The sequence below is a fragment of the Blastocystis hominis genome, assembly GCF_000151665.1.
Source record: "Blastocystis hominis, Singapore isolate B (sub-type 7) whole genome shotgun sequence assembly, scaffold_15".
NCBI lineage: Eukaryota > Bigyra > Opalinata > Blastocystidae > Blastocystis > Blastocystis hominis.
Window position 1 is genome coordinate 311032 of NW_013171822.1, and position 25204 is coordinate 336235.

General features: G+C 42.9%; 7 protein-coding genes; 6 read left to right on the forward strand and 1 right to left on the reverse strand.

Moving 5' to 3' along the window:
* Positions 1–474: 474 nt before the first annotated feature.
* GSBLH_T00002005001 (uncharacterized protein) lies at positions 475–2304 on the forward strand (the record flags this gene model as incomplete). Its single annotated transcript, XM_013040505.1, has 1 exon — positions 475–2304. One exon carries the CDS (start codon positions 475–477, stop codon positions 2302–2304), a length of 1830 nt encoding a protein of 609 aa, XP_012895959.1.
* Positions 2305–8963: 6659 nt separating this feature from the next.
* GSBLH_T00002006001 (uncharacterized protein) lies at positions 8964–9725 on the forward strand (the record flags this gene model as incomplete). Its single annotated transcript, XM_013040506.1, has 5 exons — positions 8964–9015; positions 9049–9173; positions 9205–9352; positions 9384–9447; positions 9479–9725. 5 exons carry the CDS (start codon positions 8964–8966, stop codon positions 9723–9725), a joined length of 636 nt encoding a protein of 211 aa, XP_012895960.1.
* Positions 9726–10210: 485 nt separating this feature from the next.
* GSBLH_T00002007001 (uncharacterized protein) lies at positions 10211–11038 on the reverse strand (the record flags this gene model as incomplete). XM_013040507.1 has 4 exons in its annotated part: positions 10918–11038; positions 10813–10885; positions 10663–10780; positions 10211–10631 (listed from the first exon to the last, which is right to left on the reverse strand). The coding sequence occupies exons 1-4, from the start codon at positions 10978–10980 to the stop codon at positions 10211–10213; spliced, it is 675 nt and encodes a 224-aa protein (XP_012895961.1). The 5' UTR covers positions 10981–11038.
* A 3745-nt stretch (positions 11039–14783) lies between these two features.
* GSBLH_T00002008001 (uncharacterized protein) lies at positions 14784–17395 on the forward strand (the record flags this gene model as incomplete). XM_013040508.1 has 7 exons in its annotated part: positions 14784–14910; positions 14942–15138; positions 15171–15281; positions 15318–15515; positions 15552–15991; positions 16021–16150; positions 16181–17395. The coding sequence occupies 7 exons, from the start codon at positions 14784–14786 to the stop codon at positions 16334–16336; spliced, it is 1359 nt and encodes a 452-aa protein (XP_012895962.1). The 3' UTR covers positions 16337–17395.
* A 2396-nt stretch (positions 17396–19791) lies between these two features.
* GSBLH_T00007053001 (uncharacterized protein) lies at positions 19792–20107 on the forward strand (the record flags this gene model as incomplete). The annotated part of the gene is given in 3 exon segments (XM_013040509.1): positions 19792–19926; positions 19972–20085; positions 20096–20107. The coding sequence occupies 3 exon segments, from the start codon at positions 19792–19794 to the stop codon at positions 20105–20107; spliced, it is 261 nt and encodes an 86-aa protein (XP_012895963.1).
* A 69-nt stretch (positions 20108–20176) lies between these two features.
* Positions 20177–20776, forward strand: GSBLH_T00002010001 (uncharacterized protein; the record flags this gene model as incomplete). The annotated part of the gene is made up of 1 exon (XM_013040510.1): positions 20177–20776. The coding sequence occupies one exon, from the start codon at positions 20177–20179 to the stop codon at positions 20774–20776; it is 600 nt and encodes a 199-aa protein (XP_012895964.1).
* A 2301-nt stretch (positions 20777–23077) lies between these two features.
* GSBLH_T00006369001 (uncharacterized protein) lies at positions 23078–24595 on the forward strand (the record flags this gene model as incomplete). The annotated part of the gene is made up of 8 exons (XM_013040511.1): positions 23078–23246; positions 23300–23353; positions 23390–23468; positions 23497–23677; positions 23720–23822; positions 23853–23930; positions 23963–24335; positions 24367–24595. 8 exons carry the CDS (start codon positions 23078–23080, stop codon positions 24593–24595), a joined length of 1266 nt encoding a protein of 421 aa, XP_012895965.1.
* Between the last annotated feature and the right edge of the window lie 609 nt (positions 24596–25204).

Consider the following 25204-nt stretch of genomic DNA (forward strand, 5'->3'; position numbering starts at 1 on the left):
CTTCGAAATCTGAGTAATATGCAACTGCCTTGTATTGATTTGTGGGTGGCTTCTAGAGACATTACTCGTGTGGCCACAGGCATTTCATCGATGGATTTATGGGAAAGCAATATTGTGGCTGCATTGTATCAATCATTATTGTCTCCTTGTCAAAATACTTGTTTGCCTGATTGTATTCGTTATGCTTGTAGCACCTGCAATGCTCGATCATTCCAATCTATAATGATGGTGTTAACAAATGGTGTTTTGTGTGATGAATCCAGAGCAGAAATCAAATCGATTGTGAGTGGAATCGAAATGACTTATCTCGGAATTGGAATTGGTTTGTATTTGTGTGGATTTGAAGATTTGTTCCCCACAATGATTTGGAATTCGAATCCAAATCAGTTGTCCGAAACGTTGTTGAATTTAACCAACGCATCAATGAATGGAAATCAGAATGCAGTGCCAGAAAAGAATATCGATGGAACGATGATGAATAATACTTTTGGCAAAACATATGCTGAAACAACGCAAAGAATATGCAATATTCCTAGTATTTATGAAACTACATTGAGCAGTGTTCGACTTAACGATATAACAAATAAAGAGAATAAATTCAAACAGATTGGCGATATCAACGACAGTAAATATGATTTGGGAGTGGATGGAGCGTTCGGTCATTATTCGATTTTGTTTATTATTCTTTATTTATGTAGGGGAGAAACAGATGATGATGGCAAAGTGATTGATGAATTTATTACTGATGAAGTATTGAGAAATGGAAAGGAAGTGAATGGAGAAAGATTCTCACCAATTGCTAAATTAGGGCCACGGGTTGTAAACGGAATAGCAAAAGGAAAAGGATTTAACATTCGTTATGCTTATGATTACAAAACTGCAATTGAGGAATTGTCAAGTGGCAGATATCGAATGACATATATTACTTGTTCTCCTGGAGATGGAATCATGGCAAAAGAGTGTGATAAGGATGTGGATCAATATGTATATAATTTTGTGAGTTGTGTACATGAATTCAACATGAGAGGAGGCGGTGTATTCTGGTTCTTGGAGAACTATCCTTACACTTATGAAGCTGATCTGTACTTTAAGACATTCTATGGATTTGAAGCAGTTGGGGACAAAGACAAAAACATCAAAGGAGGTAAAGTAATGAAACGAGTGAACAGTGAAACACCAAAAGCAGGTCAGTTCATTACCATTGGAGGAAAAGCAACAGATCTTTTCAATTTATCTCACTTAGATTTTGGAATTGTGAGCATTTTTGAAGGAAGAACGCTGTGTACGTTGAACGAAAAGAAACTAATAGATAAAGGATTCCGTGTATTTGCAAGAGAAAGTGAAGGAAATGCTACGATTATGGTGAAAGAAAAGAGGGCTGAAGGCAAGGAAGGTCGAATCATAATTGATACCGCTGCCTCCAAACTGTTTTTGGAGTTTACCGAAGATGGAACAGCGCGATGGATCAGCAATGCTGCGGTTTGGTTGTGTAACACAGAGCAATTTGAAGCAGATCGATTCTTGGATCCTAGTGTGACTTCTGGTATTAAAATGGACGGAATAAGACTGCCTGGATTAAGACCAATGGAGAAACGAGTATTTGTGAGTAATAGGCCGCGTCAGACAAATTTCTGCATGAGTATTGTAATGGACACAACAGGATCGATGTATACCTATTTAGAAGAAACCAAAAAGAACATTGTCCAGATTCTTGATACCCTAAAGCAAGTAAGTAAAGACCATAATCTTCCTGAAGGAGGAATTGTTGCACAGGTCGTACAGTACAAAGATTATGCAGATACAATGTATGGTGAAACTGCTGAGTATATCACGAATGATATTAGCAGATTGAAAAACAAATTGGAGTCATTTGAAGTGGATGGTGGAAATGCTGGAATGGATTGCGATTATGGGTGGTGCGAGGATGTTCAAGGAGGATTGATACGAGCTTTGGAGCAGATGAAGAAACCTCCATACAATACATATAATCACTTGATTCTAATAGTTGGAGATTATCCCAATCATGGAGATCATCCTGATTGTGGAATCACTCATACTTTAAAAGGTGAGAGTATTGATGGGCTTTGGAATAACATTTATCGAGATATTCGGTCTTTTTCCAGTATCAGAGTGATGTTTATGCCAACTGGTGATGCAACAATTACATATACGATGGAACGGATGCAATCAATGCTAACCTCCAAAATAGTGGATAGTACTATCATAACTTCCGAGACTAACTATGTGGAAGTTATTAAGCAAACTGCTGTTAACGAGTACAAGCGGATTATTGGTATTTCTTGAGATATATCTGTTTGTTGAACCATTATTTTTCAATAGGATATTTCTTTACATGAGAGGTAACAGGAAGTTCTATTAATTGTGAAATACTGAAATTGAAAATAATCCGTCGCAATCAGCATGCATGATACGAATGTGCATAATGAATTCAAAGTACTTATATCTTTGGAAATGTGTTAAACAAGGATATATTGTAGTCTCAGGATATGGACAATAAAAAGAGATAACAATAGTAAATTTGTATGCATACTACATTTTTAAAATGATGACTTGAACTTATAGATATAGCTATACTTAATCTTTATAGTACTAAAAAGTATGTTTAGTACCCATTATTTAGTCTTCACATATTGAAATATGAAGATCATAATCCATCGTAATCTTTTTTTATATATGGAATGAGTGGCTTAAACGTGTTATTTGCAATGAGAAAACAATATGATTATATAATTGCAGGAGACTATTGTGATGTCGGTTTACTAATATCGAAAACTCAAACACTTATAGTTCGGCAGTTGCAACGGCTAAAATGGACAATTAAATTAGTTTCACATAGTTATATAATTATGTCCACCATGTGATATTCATTGATGTATCAAATTAGCTGACATTGTTTCTTGGGCATTATGTTTCACTAAGGTTTTTGATGCTCCAAATCATATGAATTCAGCTCATTCATGTTTCTATTCGCACCACTAGTGATTAATTGCTCAATTCGCTTTTGCTGTCAGGGAGTGTAATGCAATATCTCTGGTGGAAACCTTGATCTATGGAATATATGCAAAGAACATATACAGCTAGCAAATGAAGCTGAGTTCAGGCAAAAAAACAAAAGCTGAACACATATATTGATATATAAGAAAGATAATTTACAATATAAATCATTGAATTGGAATTCTTTTTTGATAGTGTTTGATTTCAAGAAATCAAATGAATAACATGGTTGTCTGCTATATCAATATAAGCTATAGTATTATTGTAACTGTGATATACAAAAATGATTCCTATTTCACCGAGTTACAGTAATAAACATTCTGAAGCTTCAGATAAATAATGAAAATGGTTTTCATACGATAGATACTAAGAATGATCATTATTGACTAGTCATATAGAAATTATGGATTGAAATAATGTATAGTATGATATACTACACACTTTAATAGTAAGTTGCTAGTATCGAATAATTCTTTGCTGGACTCGTTTATCATGCGTTAGTTTCTATAGTATTAGTATTCACAAAACGATAAGTAACTGATATATTATTAGGCTCATATGTCACAGCGATCAGAGTGATTACGTACACTCCCCTTTTGTGTTCTCCACTATTATTAGATATTGTTCCTTTGCACGTTTTGGTCATATTTCTATTCATATCATAATAGTAAAATCAAGAATATATATATATATTTTAGTAATGAGTTCAATCCTGGGTGGCTAGATTCTCAAAGTCGGTATTTTTTTGTTTTTCTCATTTTCTTGGTTCACGTATGGAAAAGATAATCAATTTAGTCAATTTTGCTATTGGAAATTTTCGTTATGATAGTTACGCTATTGAAATGGCACAGGCAACAGTAAATGAAGAAATGAAACCAGATGGCTGGATTTCACTCATATTGAATAGTAGTGAATGTGCAGTATTGAAATTCGATAATGGAGCATTTATGAATCAAGGATTTGTCCTCAATGAGCAGAAAGTGTTGAAAGTGTTTGGAAATCATCAAATTGGTGATATTTCATATAATGAAGAATCCATTGGAGAAGGAATCGTGGATTTGGATCATGGAAGTCGATTTGAAGGATTGATATTGATAGAAAAAGAAAAAGCAGGTAAAATTGGAATTCCATTTGGATATGGTGAAATGTATGATGATGATGGAATATTGGTGTACAAGGGCATAATGATCAATTGGAAACGATTTGGGTATGGAACGAGTTATCATAATAATGGTTTGATTGAATATGAAGGATATTGGTGTGATGATAATCGATTTGGAAGAGGAAAAGTGTATGATCGATATGGTAAATTAGTGAATGAATGTAACTGGTATAATGGAGTTAGAAGCGAAACCGATTATTGCGGAAATGGTTCAGAACCACTAAATATTGGAATGAAAAATTTGAAACTGACTGACAAATGTGTATTGGTTGATTGGAATGTTTCATTGTTGTATAATTTGGAATCAATCGAAATCGGCAATGAATGTTTTGAATCAGTGCAAACATTCAAAATCGATGGATTGAATCGATTGAAAACTATCAAAATCGGAAACAAGTCATTTACTCAGAAAAAGAATGACTTTGGAAAAGAAAATCCGAAATCATTCCACATATTGAATTGTGAATCATTGGAATCCATTCAAATTGGTGAATATAGTTTCAGTGATTATGCTGGAGACTTCGAATTGAAGAATTGTCCACAATTACAATCCATTCAAATTGGTAATATTGGTTCTAGTTCATTAAACTTCTTTCTAAGTTCGTTTGTGATTCGAGGTATTGATATCATGCTTTATAGTTAAATGACTAGATTTACCATCATTATTATCTATTGAACTTGGTGATTATGCCTTTTGTCGTTCATTATCAACAATAATTGAAAGTATTGCATGAATTCGAAGGAAATGATGGATGTAGATCTTCCATCACTACAATCTATTAGACTCGGGTTGTATGCGCTTCCAGGAAGAGACAATGATTCTTGTTCACTGATCATGCGAAGTATGAATGAAATGAATCGAAATGATTGAACAACTAGATCTTCCAAATCTGACATCCATCGATTGCGGAGGAGGTAGTTTCCGGTTTCCCCGTTCAGCGAGATTGGAAAGTGGGACTAATACTGAATTTTAATGTCTTAGATATACCAAATCTTCAAAAGGTTAGAATAGCCGATTCGTTTCGGTTTGTAATTCACCCCATAATATTGAGTATAACTAGTTTCCGATTGAGTATTAGATGTTTCTGAATTACTATTTCCAAGAATATACCATGAAGACATTATTCGATCTATCGATCTTCCAGTTGCCAATATTATCTTGCCCAGGTGGACATGCAATGACTCCAATTATACGATATTTGATTTCTCTCGATTTGCTATGGTCAAATCAATCGATATCAGCGATGATTGTTTTGGATCAGTGCAAACGTTCAAAATCGATGGATTGGATCGATTGAAAACTATCAAAATCGGAATTAATTCGTTTACTCAGAAAAAGAACAGTAGTGGGAATGATGAATCGAAGTCATTCCACATATTGAATTGTGAATCATTGGAATCCATTCAAATTGGTGAATACAGTTTCAGTGATTTTGGAGGAGACTTTGAATTGAAGAATTGTCCACAATTGAAATCCATTCAAATTGGCACAATTGGAAGTGCGTCGTTTAATTTTCGTTATTGTTCGTTTGTGATTCGAGGTTTTGAGCTGATATTGAATATGGATAAAGATTAGATCTTCCAAATTTACAGTCCATTACTTTGGGAGAATGGACATTTAAGGAACCTACATCAACTATTATCGAAAGTAAATGTGCTTTTGAGTGGTATGATTGAAATAGATCTTCCATCATTACAATCCATTCGACTCGGCAAGACTTCCTTACGTGGGAGGAGAGAGAGTTTAGCTTGTTCACTGATCATGCGAAGTAATGAATAAAAGGAAATGATATGATTGAACATAGATCTTCCTAAGCTCACATCCATCCATTCGAAAGGAAGAAGCTTGAAATACCCTCTGCACGTGACAATGGAAAGTAGTTTACATATGAATATGAATATGGATTGTATATAGACATCCCAAATCTTCAAAATGTGAAACTTCCATGGTCTTTCGAGAGAGTTCAATCGATATCAATTTCGAGTATTTTGTGATGAATTTGTTTTGTGTCATAGATGTTTCTCCTCTTCTTGCTAATCATGTTGAAATAAGCACAGATAGTGATTCTTTGGATTGATACTTTTGTACTATTTCTTCAGTAATGACTGATCATGTAAGAACATGGTAATAGATTGACTGGTTATTTGTTTTATTTACAACCATTTATCGCAGTTTGTTTATTTATCACCTAAAGCTTAATTTTGATTAGATAATGATTCATCATATTACAAACTGTACTTTCTTTATCTTGGTAAATCTAATATCTCAGGTGCTATTAAGGCAATTTTCATCATACAGTAGTGGTGTATATACATGAAATGAATCATAATTACTTGATGATTCGGGATGTTTAGAATTATTATGGTGGCAAATATCCCTGTTATTTTCACGTATATTTTTCTTTACTGATTGATTGGAATCGATATCCTTTGATTCCTAATAGTGTTCATATAATCAACATTTGAAACACAAAATATGGATTATGAAAGAGTAGACAAGAGTAGTCATGAGAGCTATACATCAATATCTGTCTCTATGGAAGGTTTGCGAATCATATAAAAATGATGCTATATCAGGAATTGACTTAAGAGCGTAAGAGAAAAAAAGAATCCTCATTTAGTGCTATTGTTTCCATCCTTCTATCATACCATTCTAACACCGCATAGATTGATACATCAAACAAAGAAAATGACTATTCCAATATCTCAAGATCATCTCCATGATTTTTAATCCTCAACTTGTTGTGTTTCTTCAGTTTCTTCAGTTTCTTCAATTCATCCTCATCCAGCATCTGAATCGACAATTTGTTGTTTACAATCGACAAAGAGAGTTTGTTCATATCCGCAAAATTACCGACATCATCATCTCGCTCAAATTGATCGAGTGTAAGCTTGTATCCCTTTGGTCGTCTTCTCTCCATTTCTTCCGCTGTCGGCTCTCCTTTTACTGGAGCATGAGGCACAATTTTAGGATCAACTCCGTATTTCTGGCGATTGAGAGCAATATCATATACAGCTAGCTTTCCAGGATACTAATTAGTCAAGACCCCCAATTACTAATCATACGAGACAATTTCTCATGTATCCAGGGCGCACAGTTACAACATCACCCTTTTTCCCCAAATTCCATACATCTTGAATCAGTATAATTGGAATGGCTTTTCTATGAATAAGAATTTGTCCAAATACTCACGATACGGATCGAGATAAGATACACGCTTTCTGAATAGTGCTTGCTGCTCTAAATGTCAGAGTACTCCATCTACTCATACCGGAATGCTTGCATCTTGATTTGTAAAAGAAAAGGTGGTTTGCCAAAACAAGCGCTATTTTTGGAATATGGATGGTTTGTTATTATGATACTCTCAACCAAATGTACACACGTTTTCCATCACATTACGATAACTTTACTTTTCGTTTTTCATAGTTGGGTTCATACCCGAGTCACCTTGGTTCTTATGTCATCATCTTCATCTGAACAGGTCGAAAATCGACTATCGTTTGAAAAATTGTCACCATTTGGTCAATCATTGGCTGTGGGAACGTTTATCGCTTTCACTTACCCTGTAGATTAGCGTCGTCATTTTGTTGTCAACACTTCCCTTTATTGGGTGGATCGGTATTCCTACTTGGATAATGGTTTCCTTCTCAAGTTGTATTGGCTTTTACCTTATGCAAACTGTAAAAGTGGCAGAACGAAAAGATTCTGCTCCCAAAATGCAACCCTTTCTTGTTTCCCCTAATAGCGTAGAGATTCTCCCCAAACTCCCCCGGCTCAAGAAAAAAAGACTGTCTATTCTATCACCGAAATGAAAAGTCTCAGAGAGAAGTCAAGTCCTTCATTCCCCTTTTTCGTCTACTCTATCATCCATCGTCGCTCTGTTTCTCGCTCTGCCACACCAGGAATCTATCGTTCTCGTGACAGCAGCCTTGGCAACTCTCGTCACGTCAGTTCTCGCTCCTCCTCTCCAATCGTCTTCTATACGTCCGGCGAGCCTCGTCCGAGCTCCCGTTCGTGTACTCCCACGATTCGCCGCTCGCTGGACGCAGCACTAGACAGCGAGCAGATCTTGAGTCAATTGCGCCTAGCCGAGGAGCGAATGGACTTCTACCCGGGCGATCCGTCGACGCTGCCGCAGGGCGACGTGCTGGGCCGCGTGCAGTGGATCCAGAAGAACAACGGCCGCATCAGGACAATCGGGAAGGTGCAGTCGACACGCGATTTGTTCTTCCATTTCAACGATGTGGAGCTGGAGGACGGCGAGCAGCTGGAGGTGGGGGATCGCGTTCTGTTTCGCGTTTCGGTGTATCGAAATTTGGTGTGTGCGACGCACATTCGGAAGATTAAGGGAGGACGGTCGAAGTCGTCCGTAAATGTGCCGGTGCAGAGGGAAAAGAATAATGATATATAATCGGAAGTTGTTTGTTGAGAGGAAATAATGAGAATATGAGGGGGGAAGAATAGAGTGTTGCGTGGAACTGTAGGTAGATCTTCGCTTTGTAAAGACATTATGGACAGTGAATACCATTTTTTCGTGGTAAGGTTTGGATTCTCTATCAATTCGTCTCGTTGAGACAGAAAATGAGTTACATTACAAGCGAAAATAAAACGATAGGTTTGAAATTAAAATATAAAAAGAGTCGTGTGCAACTTGTCAAAGTCCTTATTCTTTTTGGATTCTTTACAGATGGTAGGATTTGGAGTGCTCTGAAGGTACTTATTCTGTAGCCTGCTATAGGATCAAGTCTAAACAATGAAACGTGCGAAGTCTGCTGCGGTTGCGCAATGCTGCCTTTTCGGACGTCACTTCGAGGGCCTGCCACGCAGCCAACTGATGGTAGAGGCAAAGTTCAGTATCTGATCTTCTTAGCGAATTATAAGGATATCGTGGAAGAAGCATTGGATCTTTTTAGAGGGAATGTCTTCTTTGCAAACTTTGAAGTGAAAGGTCCAGCGGATCGCTTGTTGGTAGTTCTTATCCTATACATTAGCCGTGTCGGTTTTGATTATTGGAACTGATTGTTAGTGCCTCAAAGACATAGAAAAGTGCAGTTCAGCTGCTGAGGCCAATCGAGTGTTGTACGTGACCAATGCGAAAAAGATGATAACGCCGGGTTCTCCTGGATACTCATTGAATCGGATCTTATTTGCCCCAAAAAATGACCAAGAAAAGCGTAATGGGAAATGTCGGTTTGTGAGTGTTAGAAATGTATCATGACTATATGGATCAGATCCGCGTAGAGTTGTCTCGCCGATTAGTGGATCGAGTGTAAGTGGAATGGACGTTTTTGGGATTGTAGGTTTAAGGATGGTGAGTGGAGTAAGAAGTGGTGGATGACGTTTTTGAAGCGCGATTTTATGAACTTGGAAATCTCTCTGCTTTGTATTGTTTGTTGTATCGAAATGAATTGTGGGAAGATGAGAAATGTACTGTGTGTGTGTGTGTGTAAATATCTGAGATATGGTAGTAGATGGGTATTTATATTAATGTGCATTATTCTTTCGTTTGCGGAAATAAGACAAGAACTCATTGGTGTTTTATTCTAGCGTGTAATTTTGATTTTAAAATTGTACAACAACTACTATTATTCTATTTTTGTAAAATCACCACCAGTCGTTTTGGAAAAAAGAAATAGTAGTAAACTACCTATTTTGGCTATATCGGGATTTTCATTTTAAAAAAGGCTTTTACTCTAAAATTCAAAATTTAAATCAATTCTATTTCTTCATTTTTCAACTGGATCATTTCGCTATTTAAAAGCCTTTATTATTATTATTATTATTATTATTCTCACCAATCTATGATCCATCAGTACGTTTTTCGTTCATTACTATCGCTCCCCCACAACACACAACACACAACACACAATTCGTCTGCAACAAACACAGCATTACACCAACTTCGAACAAAGGTTCAGTTTACAATAGCGACACAGATACTTCAGCATGCTTTCCACATCCTCCACGCGATACCCCGTCATTCTCTCCAGCTCCTCATCCCACATTCTACGCCTCATTCCCGGTCCTCTCCCTCACCGCACTCCCAGCATCCGCCGCGCCGCAGCGATCACTCCCGCGGCCAGAAGCGACGGCCGCGTCAGGATGGTCGGGTACCACAGCAGAAGGCTTTGGAGCGAGTCGAGCGCGAGGGTCTGCAGCGCGTTGAACTGGCTGCCCAGCGAGGTTCGAAGGACGGACAGCAGCAGATTCAGGAAGTGCGCTGCCGTGTTGCAGTGGAGTTCCCATTGGAGCACGCTCAGGACACGTAGCTCCCAGTGCGCCAGCGATTTGGCGCTCTTGAATTCGTTTGGAATAAAATGGAGAAGATTAGAATAGGAAGGAATCTTGGAGCTTCGCTCCTCGTACTTTGCAGCTAAGATTACACATACTACAGAAATGGCGTTTAGGTCGCTAGGACCAACGTCGAGGGCGCTGCAAACACGACAAAAGTATCTCATTATGAGAGAGAGAGGAAAAAGGATACTGAAGGGCTACCATGCACGTGGAAATGGAGTAAGAGAAATATAAACACATTTCACAAATGTTTGCCGCGACCGCCCGATAATAACGTACAAACAAACAATGGGGAGAAAACGAACAATCTAGGGATTACCCTGAGTGCAAAACACCCGACATTGACGTTCATGTTGCCGCATAAACACTAATAGATCTATTAGCTGGTCTGCGCTAGAATCGTCAATTACACTCTGCACTTCATCCAACAAACTTTGACAACTACGTTTCTAGACGACACCAGGCTTAAGGTGTCGGCTGACAAAAGATCGTCAGAAGAATCGCTCATGAATGAAACAATAATACCAAACTAAGTAAAATAAAAACTGGAAAAAAATCTCAAAAGGTAAGACAGGTGACTAAAAAAATTGTGTGTAAACAAACAAGGCACTGGAACTCTCTCTCCTCACAGATCTGGTTCACATAATCCATAAGCCACAAAAAACTTTTACTATTGTGTCACACCCACACACGACATCTTACTTATTTCCTCCCTTCAGTTCATTAATGCACCTCTCCCACAGCTCCTCGTTCGCCACTGCAATGTCGCACAGTGCGTTCACCTCCCAACACACGAGGGATAACAGCAATCGCCAGTCGACGTCTGTCACGATCTCCGCCGTTTTCCTATGAGTCAAACGCCCAAACGAAAGCAACGAGAGCGTCCGGATGAGCTTATGTTGTTTGTCTACGGCTCACGCCTTTCCGATGTGACTACAGTGTTCGATTTTTTCTGCAAAGTTGTCGGATGGTGCGGCGACGCTCACAGCGGGCATCTCCAGATCCACGTGATCAAAACAGGAGCGCAAAACCTCGTCAAAATTGCTGACGGAGCATCGGAGAAACTCCTTCTCCACCGACTTCCACACATCGCCCACGGCATACTGGATGTCCGCGAAAAGCTGGATGTACCCGCGTGAGAGGAGCAAGCAGCACAAGTGCGTGAGAATGGAATCGATTGCAAAGCGCGGAGCGACGGGATGATGATCTTCGAAATGGCGGTGTTCTTCCATGAGTACAAATCGATATACATCGCCTAGCGCGAAGGTCTCGCCCCGCACCACCCGCAAAAGCAGCAATTCCAGACCGGCCTTGTGCGCCACGCATTCAAAACCGTGGGATCCCTCCTCGTTCCAAAGAAACGCAAACGACGGCAGCAGAAAGCGCAGATGCGACGGCGTTTGCCGCGTCACCGCCAAGTAATTGCACCAGCTATACAAGAGCGCGTCGTTGTCCGCGGGGATGGCTGTCTCCGATGCGGAGCACGTGATTCCCTGCAGCACGGAAATCACCACGGTGGCGAAATCGAGATCCCCCGCGGCTAAAAAGGTCCGGAACACAAACACGAGATCGTTCGCGGAATGGAGGGCACGTGGCCAGGTGGTTCGTTCCTGCTTGCGTAGGCAGCGGATTAGGATCTGTGGGAAGAAAGAAAGCGCGGAGAGCGAGGTAAGCGTGGCATGCAGACATGACGCGGATCCGTGATTCAATGCTGCGTGAACGCAAAACTCCAGCGCCTGCGAGAGACCCGGCGGCTTCGACGCGAGGAGAGCGTGGAGGAACGCGGGGACCTGCGCGGGGAAGCGGTCGATGAGCTCGAGGAACGGCGCGGAGGCGACGCAGGCGACTTCGAGGAGCAAATCCCCGCGGTTGTGGTGGAGGAAGAAGGTGTTGCTGAGCGACACGCCGGACCACACGGAGGGCAGCACGCCCAGCGGGACCGCGCGGAACTGGTGCTGCTTGGGGCCGATCCAGGCGCGGTAGATGGGCGGCGAGCGCGCCAGGCGCGGGAACCACGCCTGCGAGTGAGACCGTGGAAACGTGGAAACGTGGAGACGGTGGGAGGCGAAGAAGAGGAGCGCGTGGCGCGCGAAGGCGGGGCGGGAGGAGGGCGCGTGGAGCGAGAAGAGGCAGAGAACGTCGGTGCAGAGCGCGCGGCGGCGGAGCGGACGGAGGTCGACGAGGTCCGCAGAGCGGTCGCGGTTGAGCAGCACGAGCTGAGCGAGGTCCACCGAGCCGGAGGAGGCAGAGGAGGCGGAGGAGAGAGGGGCGGGGTGTGGGTTTTGATCGGGTTTTGATTCGAGTTTGTCGTGGGTGTCGAGTTTGATTTGCATTTCGTTTGCGTTTTCGTTTTCGATTGCGTTTTCATAGTCGATTTCTTCGTTTTCGTTTACGTTTTCGTTGTCGTTGTCGTTGTCGTCATCAGCTCCTTTTTCCACGCCGAATTCCACGGGGGACACGGGCGGCAGCGTGGTGGTGATGGGGAGGAACGCGCGCGGAGCGCTGGAGCCGCGCGGAAGAGCGATCTGCTGGAGCAGATGGAGCGACTTCGCTGCACGTGAGCGAAAAAAGAAGGAAAGAAAACCGGATGCATCGAGACGAAGCACGAAAAGCTCTTGAGAGTCGAGAAGAGGGTCGGATTCCTGGGAGGAGGCGAGGCAGCAGACGAGCGAACTCTGCTGGCGAATGTCAAGGACGCGGAACGAATGCTCGCTCTCGAGGAAGAGTCGCTGATGAACATCCTCCGTGCGAAGATGAGAGAGGTCGAAGAGGCAGAGAAGCACGCTGTTGCTGGCGATTTTGGGCGAAACGGAGATGAGGATCAGCGTGTTGGAGAGCCAGCACGCGCTCGTGATGATCTGATCTTCCTAGAATTCAAAGGAGCGCGAGAAAGCACATCGACGATGCCGCAGGTGATGCGCCACATGTCGAGTTCTTTGATGTACACGCAGAGATCCGTCGCGGAATAGAGAAGAACGCGGTTTCCCTGCTCGCTCGCCGCCATTCCCAGCAAGGGGAAGTTGCAGATGTTCAGGAAGGACGAGGGAATGCTGAACAACGAGCCCGTCACGCCGTCCTCACAGTCGGGCGACGTCATAAAAACGCTGTGCGAATTGAAGGCGACGAACGAGGCGTTTGGACTACGGATTGAGCGGCGTGGGAGGCAAAACTAGCACGAAACGACGTCGTTCGAGCGAAGGAAGGACTGGGCTACGATCTTTTCGACACCGTTGAGTAAACAAACATCCCCCAGGGGCGAAAAGCAGGAGCACTGCGCACAATACGACGCGTCCTTCTCGGTGTACCAGAAAATAGGGCTTTCTTGGAAGTTCCACACGGCGAATCCGCGCGCGCCGTAGCTCACCGCCAGATGATCATTCTCTTCGTTCCAGCTGAGATGCGTCACTTCGGGGACCCAGTTTTCGGGAGGGAAGTAGAGCGTGTCGTAGCGACTGAGCGAGAAATCGCACACTTTCTCGGGGAGAACGGACTCGTTGGTCCAGTGAAAACCGAAAACTGAAACATCCGAGTCCGTTTTCGCGATCGCCAAAATGTGGGAGCGAGTTCCCATCCGCAGGCGGGAAGCGTTCGAAATGTGCAGGTCGAAGCATCCCTCGAAGTAAATTCGCTTCTCGTAGGAGATCCGAAACAGCAAGGTCAACCGACTGTCTAGCACGACGGCCAGCAACTTTAAATAGGGGTCGTAGTCGATAGAGCTCAAGCCGAACACATCCGGCAGAACTTTGGACACTTCAGGCAAAAAGATCATGATGGGAGCGCTGATGGGATATCCGCGAGAAATTCCGCTCCACTCAATTTCCACTAGATTGCCAGCCGCAGTTCCCAAAAGAATGCTGTTGGGAGTCGAACTCACACACAACGGCTCTCCGTACTCGTCAACGTTCCTTTTCGGGAGCGCAGTTAGCTTGCAGCTCGGTAGATAGATTGAAGTGTCGTTCTTGTGATGCTGTTCAAACATGTACTCCTCATACTCGACATCCCACTCTAGCACAATTCCCTCTCCACAGACCACAGCCAATTGGCGACTATTTGATCTCCATACAACAAACACTCGACGAAGTTGCTCAGCACTCGCAGAATCTGATCGTTGCAATGATACTTGATTTAGTAAAATCAATTCAGAGCAAGCTGACCATATTTGAAGGAACGAGGGTGAGGCTACCGCGTAAAGTTTTCCATCCGGACTTAACTCCATGGACACAACGTCAGTGCCCGGTGGAACTCGCAAATGCGTTCCACTTTCAAATGGAATGAGCATAACGCTTAGTTTTCTGCATCTTTTTCTCGCTTATGATTTTTGGAATTCCCGTTTTGGCTGCCTTTTCACTCTTTCACTTCCATCAAACCAAAATGTCGATATCAACGTCAGGAAACGATAACACAAGTGGTGACGTCATCGAGAAGACAATTCTAGCATGTACAAAGCATGATGGTTGTGTAAGGTGTAGCTGTACAAAAGAATATTCACTTGCTGAACTCGGCAAGTCCATCTCGTGGAGAAGCCGTTGTTCATCGCGTGTTGCTCTTCACTCCGTCAATTCGCAAGAACCTGTCGTTTCAGCATCTGGAGGCACTGGAAAAGGAGTACGTTTCTGATAGTGCCCCATTTAAATCAAATGTTTTGTCGATTATATCCAAGTACAATGTACTCGCTGTATACAAGTTCGTAATGAATAGGAAGTGACGCTCGATGTGGTTCCGCATCAGCCCCCCTGCAAAGACATCGTGGATTACTACCTGACGTGCATTTTGGTTTATAAGCTTATTAAGATTACAAAATATGAAGATGTACGGAATTCAGGATGCATGGAGGCTAATCCACAGGCCTACTCGCTCATCAAGGCGATGATCCAGAACTTCATTACCGTAGGCTACATGGACATCCAGAAGGAATACATCGTGACGCGTGTGTGCACCTACCTCATGCTGCTGCACAACCAGGCCTACCCGATGCCGTCCCTGCTCCGCGACCTTCTGTCCTGGTACCGCATCGGCTGCCTCAACAACAACCGCATTCTCTGCGTATTCTGCTTTCTATTCTACTCGCCTCACCCGCAGAGCGCGCTCTACAACTCCATTCTCCGCGTCTACATCACCGACCGCCAGTACCTCACCGCCTCCCACTTCCTCCAGACCGCCAGTTTCCCCGCCCACGTCTCCGACAAGCAGTTTCTCCGATTCTCCTATTACAAAGCCCTGGTTTCCACGGTTCTCCTCAACTACACCGAGGCGGAACACTGTTTATTTTCCATCCACAAGAAGTCGGGCGGCCAGGAGACCGGACCCTTCTTCGAGGAGGTCGCCAAACTCTCCGTGCTTGTTAAGCTTTTAACAGGAGAGAACCCCGAGGTGCCGATCCCCGCGGGAAACCGGCAATTGTCGCCGTATGGAGAGCTGGCCGCGGTGGTGATGCGGGGCGATTTGGACGCGTATCGACGCGTTGTGGAGGCGAGAAATAACGTGTTTGTGAGAGATCGGCTGGAACGAATCGTTGCGAGGTAGGATTCCCGCGGGAATGATCATGGAGATTGCACAATACGGTGATTCGGATTGCGCTGGTGAAGCTGAGCAAGAGCTATAGTCGGATTTCGCTGAGCGAGATCGCGTCGATTTTGCAGCTGGATAGCGCAGAAGAGGCATGTTATACGTGCATGCGAGTAGGGGTAGAGGAGGCACGTAATGGGAAGAATATACGCGATGGAATCATCCAGGGGAGAATTGAAGGCGATTACTTCGTTACAGAGGAAGTTGTAGGGATGATTGAGAGATGTGAAGGTAGGACTGTGCAGAGGTTACGTCGCTGCCGAAGGAGCAGTTCAGCAAGAAAATCGCGTTCTGCTTGAACTTGAGGAAGGAGATAATCAAGAATAGCGTTTGATTTGATTGTTCCAAACAGAATTGTTGATCATCAAGAATCACTGAACGGAATCAGAGAACCATCACTCATTTTTCTCTTATTGTGGGAACGGTGTATCCTTAGATTCGAATGGGAGGATCGAAGTGTAAGTGGTGTGATAATGTGCTGGCAGTGTTCTTTATGGTCAACGGTACTCGTTCACCTAGACACAGAATCCACTGCAAGATGGATCGAGAGAGGTTTACTCTCCACGAAAGCTAGCTTGTGACTTCCTTTCACTATTCTGTAAACCATATTAACCGTTTCTAGAGATCGACTCTCTCCTGAACTTGTATTCTATGAAAAGGTAGGTGGTGTGATGATCATCATGGCGATTCGAAGCGCTTTAAGTCGTCCAAAATGCCTTAAGGTGTCAAACATCAGCCAAAAGATGAGATGAATGATCGATTTGAATACTGGCTAATCGGAAATCGGTTAGCCACCTTCTTGGATTCATCTAACATGTATTCTAGGTAAGCGGTGTGAAGATTGAAAAGATTCGTTCGTATGTATGTATGATTTCAGATCCTGTTTGGTTTGCGATCTGAATCACGAAACCAACATGGCTTCACGATGAAAATGAAGATGGAGTCAAACAACCAGAATCCCATTTGCCTGTAGATTTCCATTCTACCTGGCATAAGTTTGTTCTGGGAGAGAAATGTTGGGTTTTGTTTTAGAATACGAACTGTCTGATATGAAATTGATTGGTCGTGAAGAACGTAACTTACATTTTAGGCTTTAGGCTTTTTCAGTCTCTTGTACAATACATATTTGTAGTATGGTAGGTAGCATATAATTGAATTTTGGCATGTTGGTTGACTCTTGGCACTGTATTGTGCCTGCTTTGCATGTTTAGCCAGGAGATGGGAGACTGGGCCTATTCTCTTTTTAAACGTGCACAAAGAGTAGTGGTTTCATACCAACATTGTTGTTGTTGTTGTTTTGTTGCAATTGTTGGATTTCACCCCACTAATACTTTGTAGTCGTAGAATTTTGAGTTGTATTGTTGTTTGATAAAATAAACAAAGCAGACACTATCATCTGAGTCCAAATCACTAACAGTGTAAGCACTTTCATAAAGGACCGAGTTAATCCATGCATTCACGCTATACTTGACGAAGCAACACACAAATATTACCTGTTATAGGTAGTTCCGTTCGTTTCAACAGAATTACCATCCGGAAGCATCTTTCCGACCAATTCTTCCTTGTTCGTAATCGACTTTGTCAAAATGACAGTTCCCAAGTCTCTGGTTGGTTCCATAAAAAGAAGAGTGAATAAATGAGACAAAAAGAATGCGGGTTGTGAGGCTCGAACTCACGACCTCGGGATTATGAGACCCGCGCTCTTCCAACTGAGCCAAACCCGCCTGTCTATCATCCCCAGACGACTTCATATGAGTACGAGATACGCAGTGTTTTTCACTTTTTCAATGAAATCCACCGAAGATAAACCTGTGCCATTGGAGTACGCAAGGAGGTTTTTTACTCGATTCAATATTCAAGTGAGGACTGTACTAATGGCGATTTCTTTTAGATATTTATAAAGTATATACAGTTTTTGACTCTGTGCATATTTATATTTTGTGTCTTGTCATGCGTTTTGCTGACTTCTGTTACTACTTCAATCATTGTATATGAGTATGTGTATCACAAGCTGATTCCATCGGATTCCAATCCATATCCCATTGCATTTGACTACTCGTATTTTCTCTGTTCAATCAATCAATCAATCCATAGGAACTATTACAAATCATACGATGAGCGAGTGAAGAACAACATCATTCCGATGGCTGATGTGAAATACGCCACACTAATTGACTCACTTCGTGCGACGAAGATGCAGGTAGCCAGTCTGAAAGGGAGTGCACACTAGTATCAAGGTTCTCACATCAGTTTGAATATGGAATACATGCTTCCTTACTCTGCTCCCAACATTTGGACAGGCGTGTATATGATCGACTGTCAAATCTTTAGTTCGAATGGTACGCTTCTGAGAAAGAGCGCTGAGGTTTATCAGAACGGATTCACCTTTATCGTGAAATCGTTCTTAGCGAGCACTGTGTTTTACCCTCTGGCCGCTTTTGGGTTCATTCGCGAGGGGGAAACAAGGGAATTCGAGTGTGTTTCGGATGAGGCTTTTGTTTGTTTTGGATTCGATTGTGAGTTAGAGCTCTTTCCAACAGGCAGATCGCGTGCGATTTACGTTGTACAATCCAAGTGTCATTGTCACCAATGCTTGTTTGAAAGCTGATTTGAAAATGACAGGGTTTCGCTACTATCTTCAACGATATCGGTTCTTCTGTGGGTTTATCTTTGTGTTGTTTTTGGTAGTCTCGGGATGTTTGTTTGATTGTAGTCCTTGTTTTTCATTGAATTGTTTTTCTGTTTGATTGGATGTCTGGCCATCGCCTTCGTGTACTGGAAATCGAATCAAAAGATCAAGCCAATGACCCCGAAAACGAGGAATTTCATGGATAAGAAGGCTATTGCCGCTCCAATTCCGGGTCCAAGTTCTCCATCGAAATCAACTTCCTCCTCGCCCAAAGTACATCCCACAGCCAAATCAACATCGAGTTCCGATTCAAATTCAATTCCAAACTCCAAATCAAAAGCAGAAGCAAAATCAGAGGAGAACAAAAACGAAGAAGTCGAGGAAGCGGAAGAAGCCGAATCTTCAAAAGAAGAGAGGAAAAAACAGCGTGTAGTTGATGATTTTGCAGACAAACTGCTGGCGGATGAAGGTTTACGCAGGAGAAAAACAGAGGAACAATGAACTGGCTGTTTGTTTTAACAATAGTTTATATCACTTTTTATTCTTGAAAATGGAGGAAAAGGATGCTCCTGTCGTCGTCCCTGCCACTGAACCGGCTGTGGAGCAGCCGAAGATTCAGTCTGCAGTCGATGTTAGATTACGTCCCCTTTTTGATTCTATAGGCAGTCCAGCCAGAGGTGCAAGTACCTGTCTATGAGAAGAACGAATTAGATCCCCCTCCGGAACAAAATCAATCTGCGGAAACCCCAACGTCGCCCATGCGACGGGTAGGCGGTCGCGATAAATTCACCGAGAATCCAGAGCCGCATTCACTGATCAAGGTCCTTGGGTATCCCAAAACAGGTAAGCTTTTGTCATATTGTTGAGTCCAGGCGGAAGATTAGGCCGGAATATTCTCCTCTGGGGAAACGAGTTGAAACATTCCTATTTCCCTTTAGTATGTGTTCTGGGTCCTGACTGGATCACGATGCTATGTACCTACATATTTCTGCTGGTTGCTCTCCTTTACGATACTTACCAGTTCAAGTACTTTCCTCAAGCTGAATTCAGCGTAGAAGAGTGATTCAGAACCCCTACATTTACGCAGTTGTTTGCTTTTTGTTTTTTTGCGTGTTCTGGATCTTGATGACCACCACATTATCGAACCAGGGAATCATCTGGAGAGGAATTCCTGCCAAATTCGAATCGCAGCCGCTCACAATTTGCAGAATCTGCGAAGTGGAGCGACCTCGCGGTTCCTGCCATTGTGATGTGTGTCAGGTGTGTTCTCTTGACGTACGAATTGCTAGAAATTGTGAGAACTAGTTGGATCATCACTGTCCGTGGATGGGGAAGTGCATTGCAAAGAATAATCTGAAGTTGTTCAATGTGAGTGTAATGTGCATTTTTGGAAGTATCTTCCTCGCTGGGTTTGCGTCGGTATTGGCAGATGGTTTTATGAAAGAGTTTGTTGTTTGTTCAAGAGAATTTTCCTGGAAATTTCTGATGTTGTTAGACTCTTTTCTCAAAAATGTGTATTACTCACAAAGGAGCTGTTGTCTTGGAAACAGAGCGACTCCTTCTTCGACCCTTCAAGAAGGAAGACGCTGAATACGTGTTCAAGTATGCATCTGATGACGAAACTACCCGCTTTATGCGGTTTCAAACTCACAAATCCATAAAAGATAGCGAGGACATCGTAAACATATGGGTGAACGGAAATTCGGATCCTCATTGCTACAATTGGTGCATCGTCTGCAAGGAATGCGGCGAATGTGTCGGATCGATTGCGATCAATGAGATCGTAGAATACCACAATCAAGGATCGATCGGGTACATCTTGCGGAAAGACCATTGGAACAAGGGGCTTATGAGTGAAGCCTGCAAGAGATTGATTCGATTCTGTTTCGAAGAGCTGAACTTCCAGCGTGTCGAATCCATCCATAGTCAAGAAAACCCTGCTTCGGGGCGTGTGATGGTGAAATCCGGAATGCAATTCGAGGGAACCAAGAAAGAGTATTTCCCAACCGATCACGGCTATGTTGACTGCAACATGTACGCAATCACTCGTTCTCGATTCGAAACGCTTTTCTCTCATTCCTCTGTTTGTAAACAAACACTCCATTCCTGAGCATAACCAAAAGCAACCACTGCCTTGTTATACAAATCTCCCGCCAACTTCCGTCCTTCATAAATTTGCTTTATATCCAATGGCTCGATGTTTTGACCCAGCATCATCAGCATAAACACTCTTCCCTTCAGCAAAGCCCCGTTCTTCGCATCGCCTCCAATAACAACGGTTTGGTACATCTATTGGAATGAGAAATAGTATTCCAGCTCGCTACCTCGGAAAAGAAGCGCACTTGGACTTTGGAAGCAACGAGCCTTCCATTAATGTAAAGATTACTAATTGCTGGATAGGCTCCTTCACCTAAAAATAAAATTTCGGATAGAAGAAGCTACTCATTTCACTAATATCCACATCGGGTTCAAAGGGAGAAAAGACGACCGCAATGTGCGTCCATTGATTTGCACGTACATGAAGAGGGCTAGATAGAGTTTCACAGGGGGAATTGCGCGATCTCCAAATCACATTTATAGTTCTTCGCATGGAACAACAACAACAAATAGCTTACTCACTTGACTTGCTATAATACACACCAAAGCCAATGTTCGAGGAGGTGACGTTACAGGAAATCACTCGATTACCGACAATCATCATGTTGTCTTCCGGTCCTGAAGCACTTGGCTTGAGCCAGAACATAATCTGCATGAGAAAACGAGAAAACAGCTTACACTCAGATAGGGACTATCAAAATGCGTTTTCGTATTAATCGCTCCAAGTCCTCCGAAATGATACCCCGATAAGTCTCTAGCAAGGAGTAGATTACCATTAGCCTACGTTGGCTTATAAGATACCTTCAAACGTTGGCTTCCTAAGCTAGATGACGCGTTCGGAGAGAAAAGAAACTTAGAAAACAACAATCCGAAAAGAACGGCAAGACACACAAAGCTTCCCAAAATGATAAGATGGGCGATGTCTCTATTACCTATTTCGTACAAAATCCATGAAGCATACGAGGAAGCCGAGTAGCCATTTTTCCAAAAATGTGATTTCAATATAAAAACCTCATTTATTTTGTAACAACAAACCAAAAATTAGCTCATTAGTAAAGAGCATACTATGATCGTGGTAACTCCCAACAAGAAGAGGAGCAAGAACCCAATCAGAACAGGAATCGTCAACCACTTGCAATGGGCGCTTAGCGGATGGTACAAAAACGGACAAAGCTGAGGAAACTGTCCCCAAGGGAAAAAGGACAGAGAAAAAGCAACACCGATGCAAATGCCTGCGATATCAACGGCCACCGAATATACATAGAGGAAAAATGCCAGAATAATATCCACCACCAACGACCCTATCAGACAGATCAACGTAAGTGTTAATTTATGTTTTGGGGGTCCGCAGCACATTCGAATAATGTACGCGATGAGCACGTTCATTTGGAGCACTAAGGACCAACTCCGAAACCCATTGACTGTGCTTGAAGGAAAAAGCAGATAGGAAGTGCACAAAATACAGAGCTGTGTGTACAAAAAGGACCCCAAAAGGCGGATCTCCGTGTAGTGAAACTCAGCGAGCAGCAGCAACTCGCACAGAACGTTGAGTGTGATGTAAGACAAACAATCAATGACTCCTTCGTGGGTGAATGGAAATAGGAAGAATGTCACCAGCTTCACTTGGGTAGTGCTCAGTGGGGTAAAACTCCAGTTAAGCATTCCACAAGAGAGGAAGAAGCAGCTTGAAATCCCCACCATGGAGTTGGAGGAGAAGGGCGCCAGTCCCTTCCGAAAGAAGAGAACAGTCATATATACAATAGAAATGGCAGAAATGTATGTGATCGAGTGGAGAAACCAAGAGAGAAAGTGAAAAGAGGGGGACGTTTTGACTTCCTTGCCTTCCAGAGAAAAATTGTTGCTACTTGGCGTATTTTCAGAGGACTAGGCGTAAGAAACCCGCAACCACAGCTAACTAGCTCAGGAATCGTACTGAGGGAATCGGTCAGTACTTGCTACAGTGAGATAGTTAAAACGGATTGTACCTTCATAAAATCACTAGGTTCATCATCAAATTGAATATACATTTGAATGGTCTTCGTCTCCAAAGTGTCCATATCCAAGTGATGGGTTAACAATCTGTACTTCTGTCAACCAAATAGCTTGACAACATATCAAAATGACATCTCCAAAACGATAACCGCCCAGGTCTTTATGATTCATTCGAATCGATAAATAGGCATGACTGCATTCACATGAATTTAATAAATGTGCATTCGAAATTAGAGAATAATAGCCCTTTCTGGTCATTAGAGTTTTTTCTAGTTCGGGTCATTATCAACTTTCCATTCCGTAGTTGTCTTTGTGGAAAGCAATGAATACTGCTGTATCCAAGGCCAGTCTTGGAGAAGAACACCAAAACCTGGCAAAACTGTTTTGTATGGAGCCAGGGAATGACTGGGAGGAGGTGTTCGTTGGCATCTGCTCTGTTCTTCAACGAGTGAGTGTTTTTACCAATTTGTTTGAAAGTGTATTCACAATATGTAGGAAAATGGAGAATGGGAACTCGTAATGAATGGTGTTGATAAGATGGTAGGGAAGGTCCTCCCAATGGTGATTAACGAAATGACTACATATGAAGCGGTGGATGGTATGGAATTGTGTGTACAATGAACTGATATTGCAGAAATGTTACTATTATGGAAGGAAAGCAAGTTCTCCTACTCCTTGAGTTTTCTTCAGTCGGAGGACCGCGATTCTATCATGTAAATTTCCTTTCTGTTCTTCACGTAGGATGCTGATTCAAGCCGCGCAAAAAGCGACCGCGGAGCATCGCGCCACCAACGACATTTCCGAAGAAGTGTCTCTAGATCTCCCTTCCGTGTCCGTTGACTCTGTCCACGAGATCTATCTCATTTTGTCCAATGCTGACGTGATCCAGCGCGATTCGTTCAGAACTCTATTATGTAAAAATGTATTTTGATTTTTTTCTATTTTGAATGAATGTAACGTCCAGGAATACGCTTATCTTCACGATCTTTTGAACGTCTTTCCCCAGCTGGAAGAGCAGCACAAGCAGGACTCGCTCACCGAGTTGTACGACATCTGTCACTTGATCTGTGGACTCATTGAGCGCATGTGACGCGTAGTAGACTTGGGGTATGAAGATTTGGTGGGCGAGCTTTTCGCGGACGACAATTTCAGCAAATTCATCGGAATCATGGAGTGTATGAACGGATGTAAACATGGTAACGAGCAGACAAGCCGGAACTGCCCTTCAAAGCGGAGTATCGGCAGTTTTTCAACACGCAGGTGCATTGCTGGAATACTATTCCGTGTCTGACGGAGGAGGTGAAGGCGTTGATCCACAAACTCTATCGCTTGATCTTCTTCCGCGACGCCGTGGATCCGCAACCCATCAACGAGATCATTCCCTCCGCTTTAGGGATTCATATCATCGACACACAGCACAAAATCGTTTTGTCCATCGCTACAAATACCGCGATTCTTGATATGATTCTGGCGTGGCTGAAAGGAAAGAACTCGGAACGAAAGGTGTCGATTGGAATTTTGACGGAATTGATGTTTCACACGAAGGAATTGGGTGTTGAAGAACAAGAATTGATCGTGAAGTCGGTGAATCGGAGTGGAAGTGATGCGTAGAAAGCTGGAAGGTTCGACGGATCGGCTTTCGAATTCGCTTTTTGAATTGCTGGGCGAGCGAAGCGTGGAGGAGCACGATGTGTCGAGGCTGATGAACATTCTGGATTATCGCGTGTCGTTCAATAGCGAGTCGTTCCGCGAGTTCGTTCTGGCGAAGAAGTGCGGATTGTTCGAGATAGTGATGAGCAAGCTGATCGATGATGTATGTTGTTTTATAATGTTGTTTTGAATTGTTTGGCATGGGCGAGTGGTTCTCTCCCCTTTCTTTTCTTTTCTTTTTTTATGTTTGTTGATCCATTTCTCACCTTTTCAGAAGCATTACGAACTCCAGCTGGCCAGTCTTAACATCATTCACACGCTTCTAGAGAGTGCGGAGGGATCTCGCAATTACTCGCAGTTCGTTCAGGCGTTCTACGAGGACTTTTATCCCCTCGCACTTCCCGCCATCACAAACAAAACACCCGCAGCATCTCTGGTGCTCCGTCTTTTTACCGAGTTTGAAGAAAAGCACGGCACCAACGCGCAGTTTTTTCTTCTCAAAAACAACGTCATTCCGTCGATTCTCGAGTTTCTCCACTCTTCAAACCGAACTCTTCAACTTTGTTTCCTCTTTCATTCCGACTCAGTCATTCGTAGCCTGCCTTCAATTCTTCTCCAATTGTCTCGCATCCTCGCAGATGTGGTATCGGCGATTCTTCATCAAACGCAACTATCTGAAGCCCGTCGTTCTATTCGGCGAGGGGCACGCATCGGAGGATTCGCTCGTGATGTCGGCCTTCTTCAATCTCATTCGAATCTGCGTAAACACGACGAATAACGATCTCAACGAACACATTCG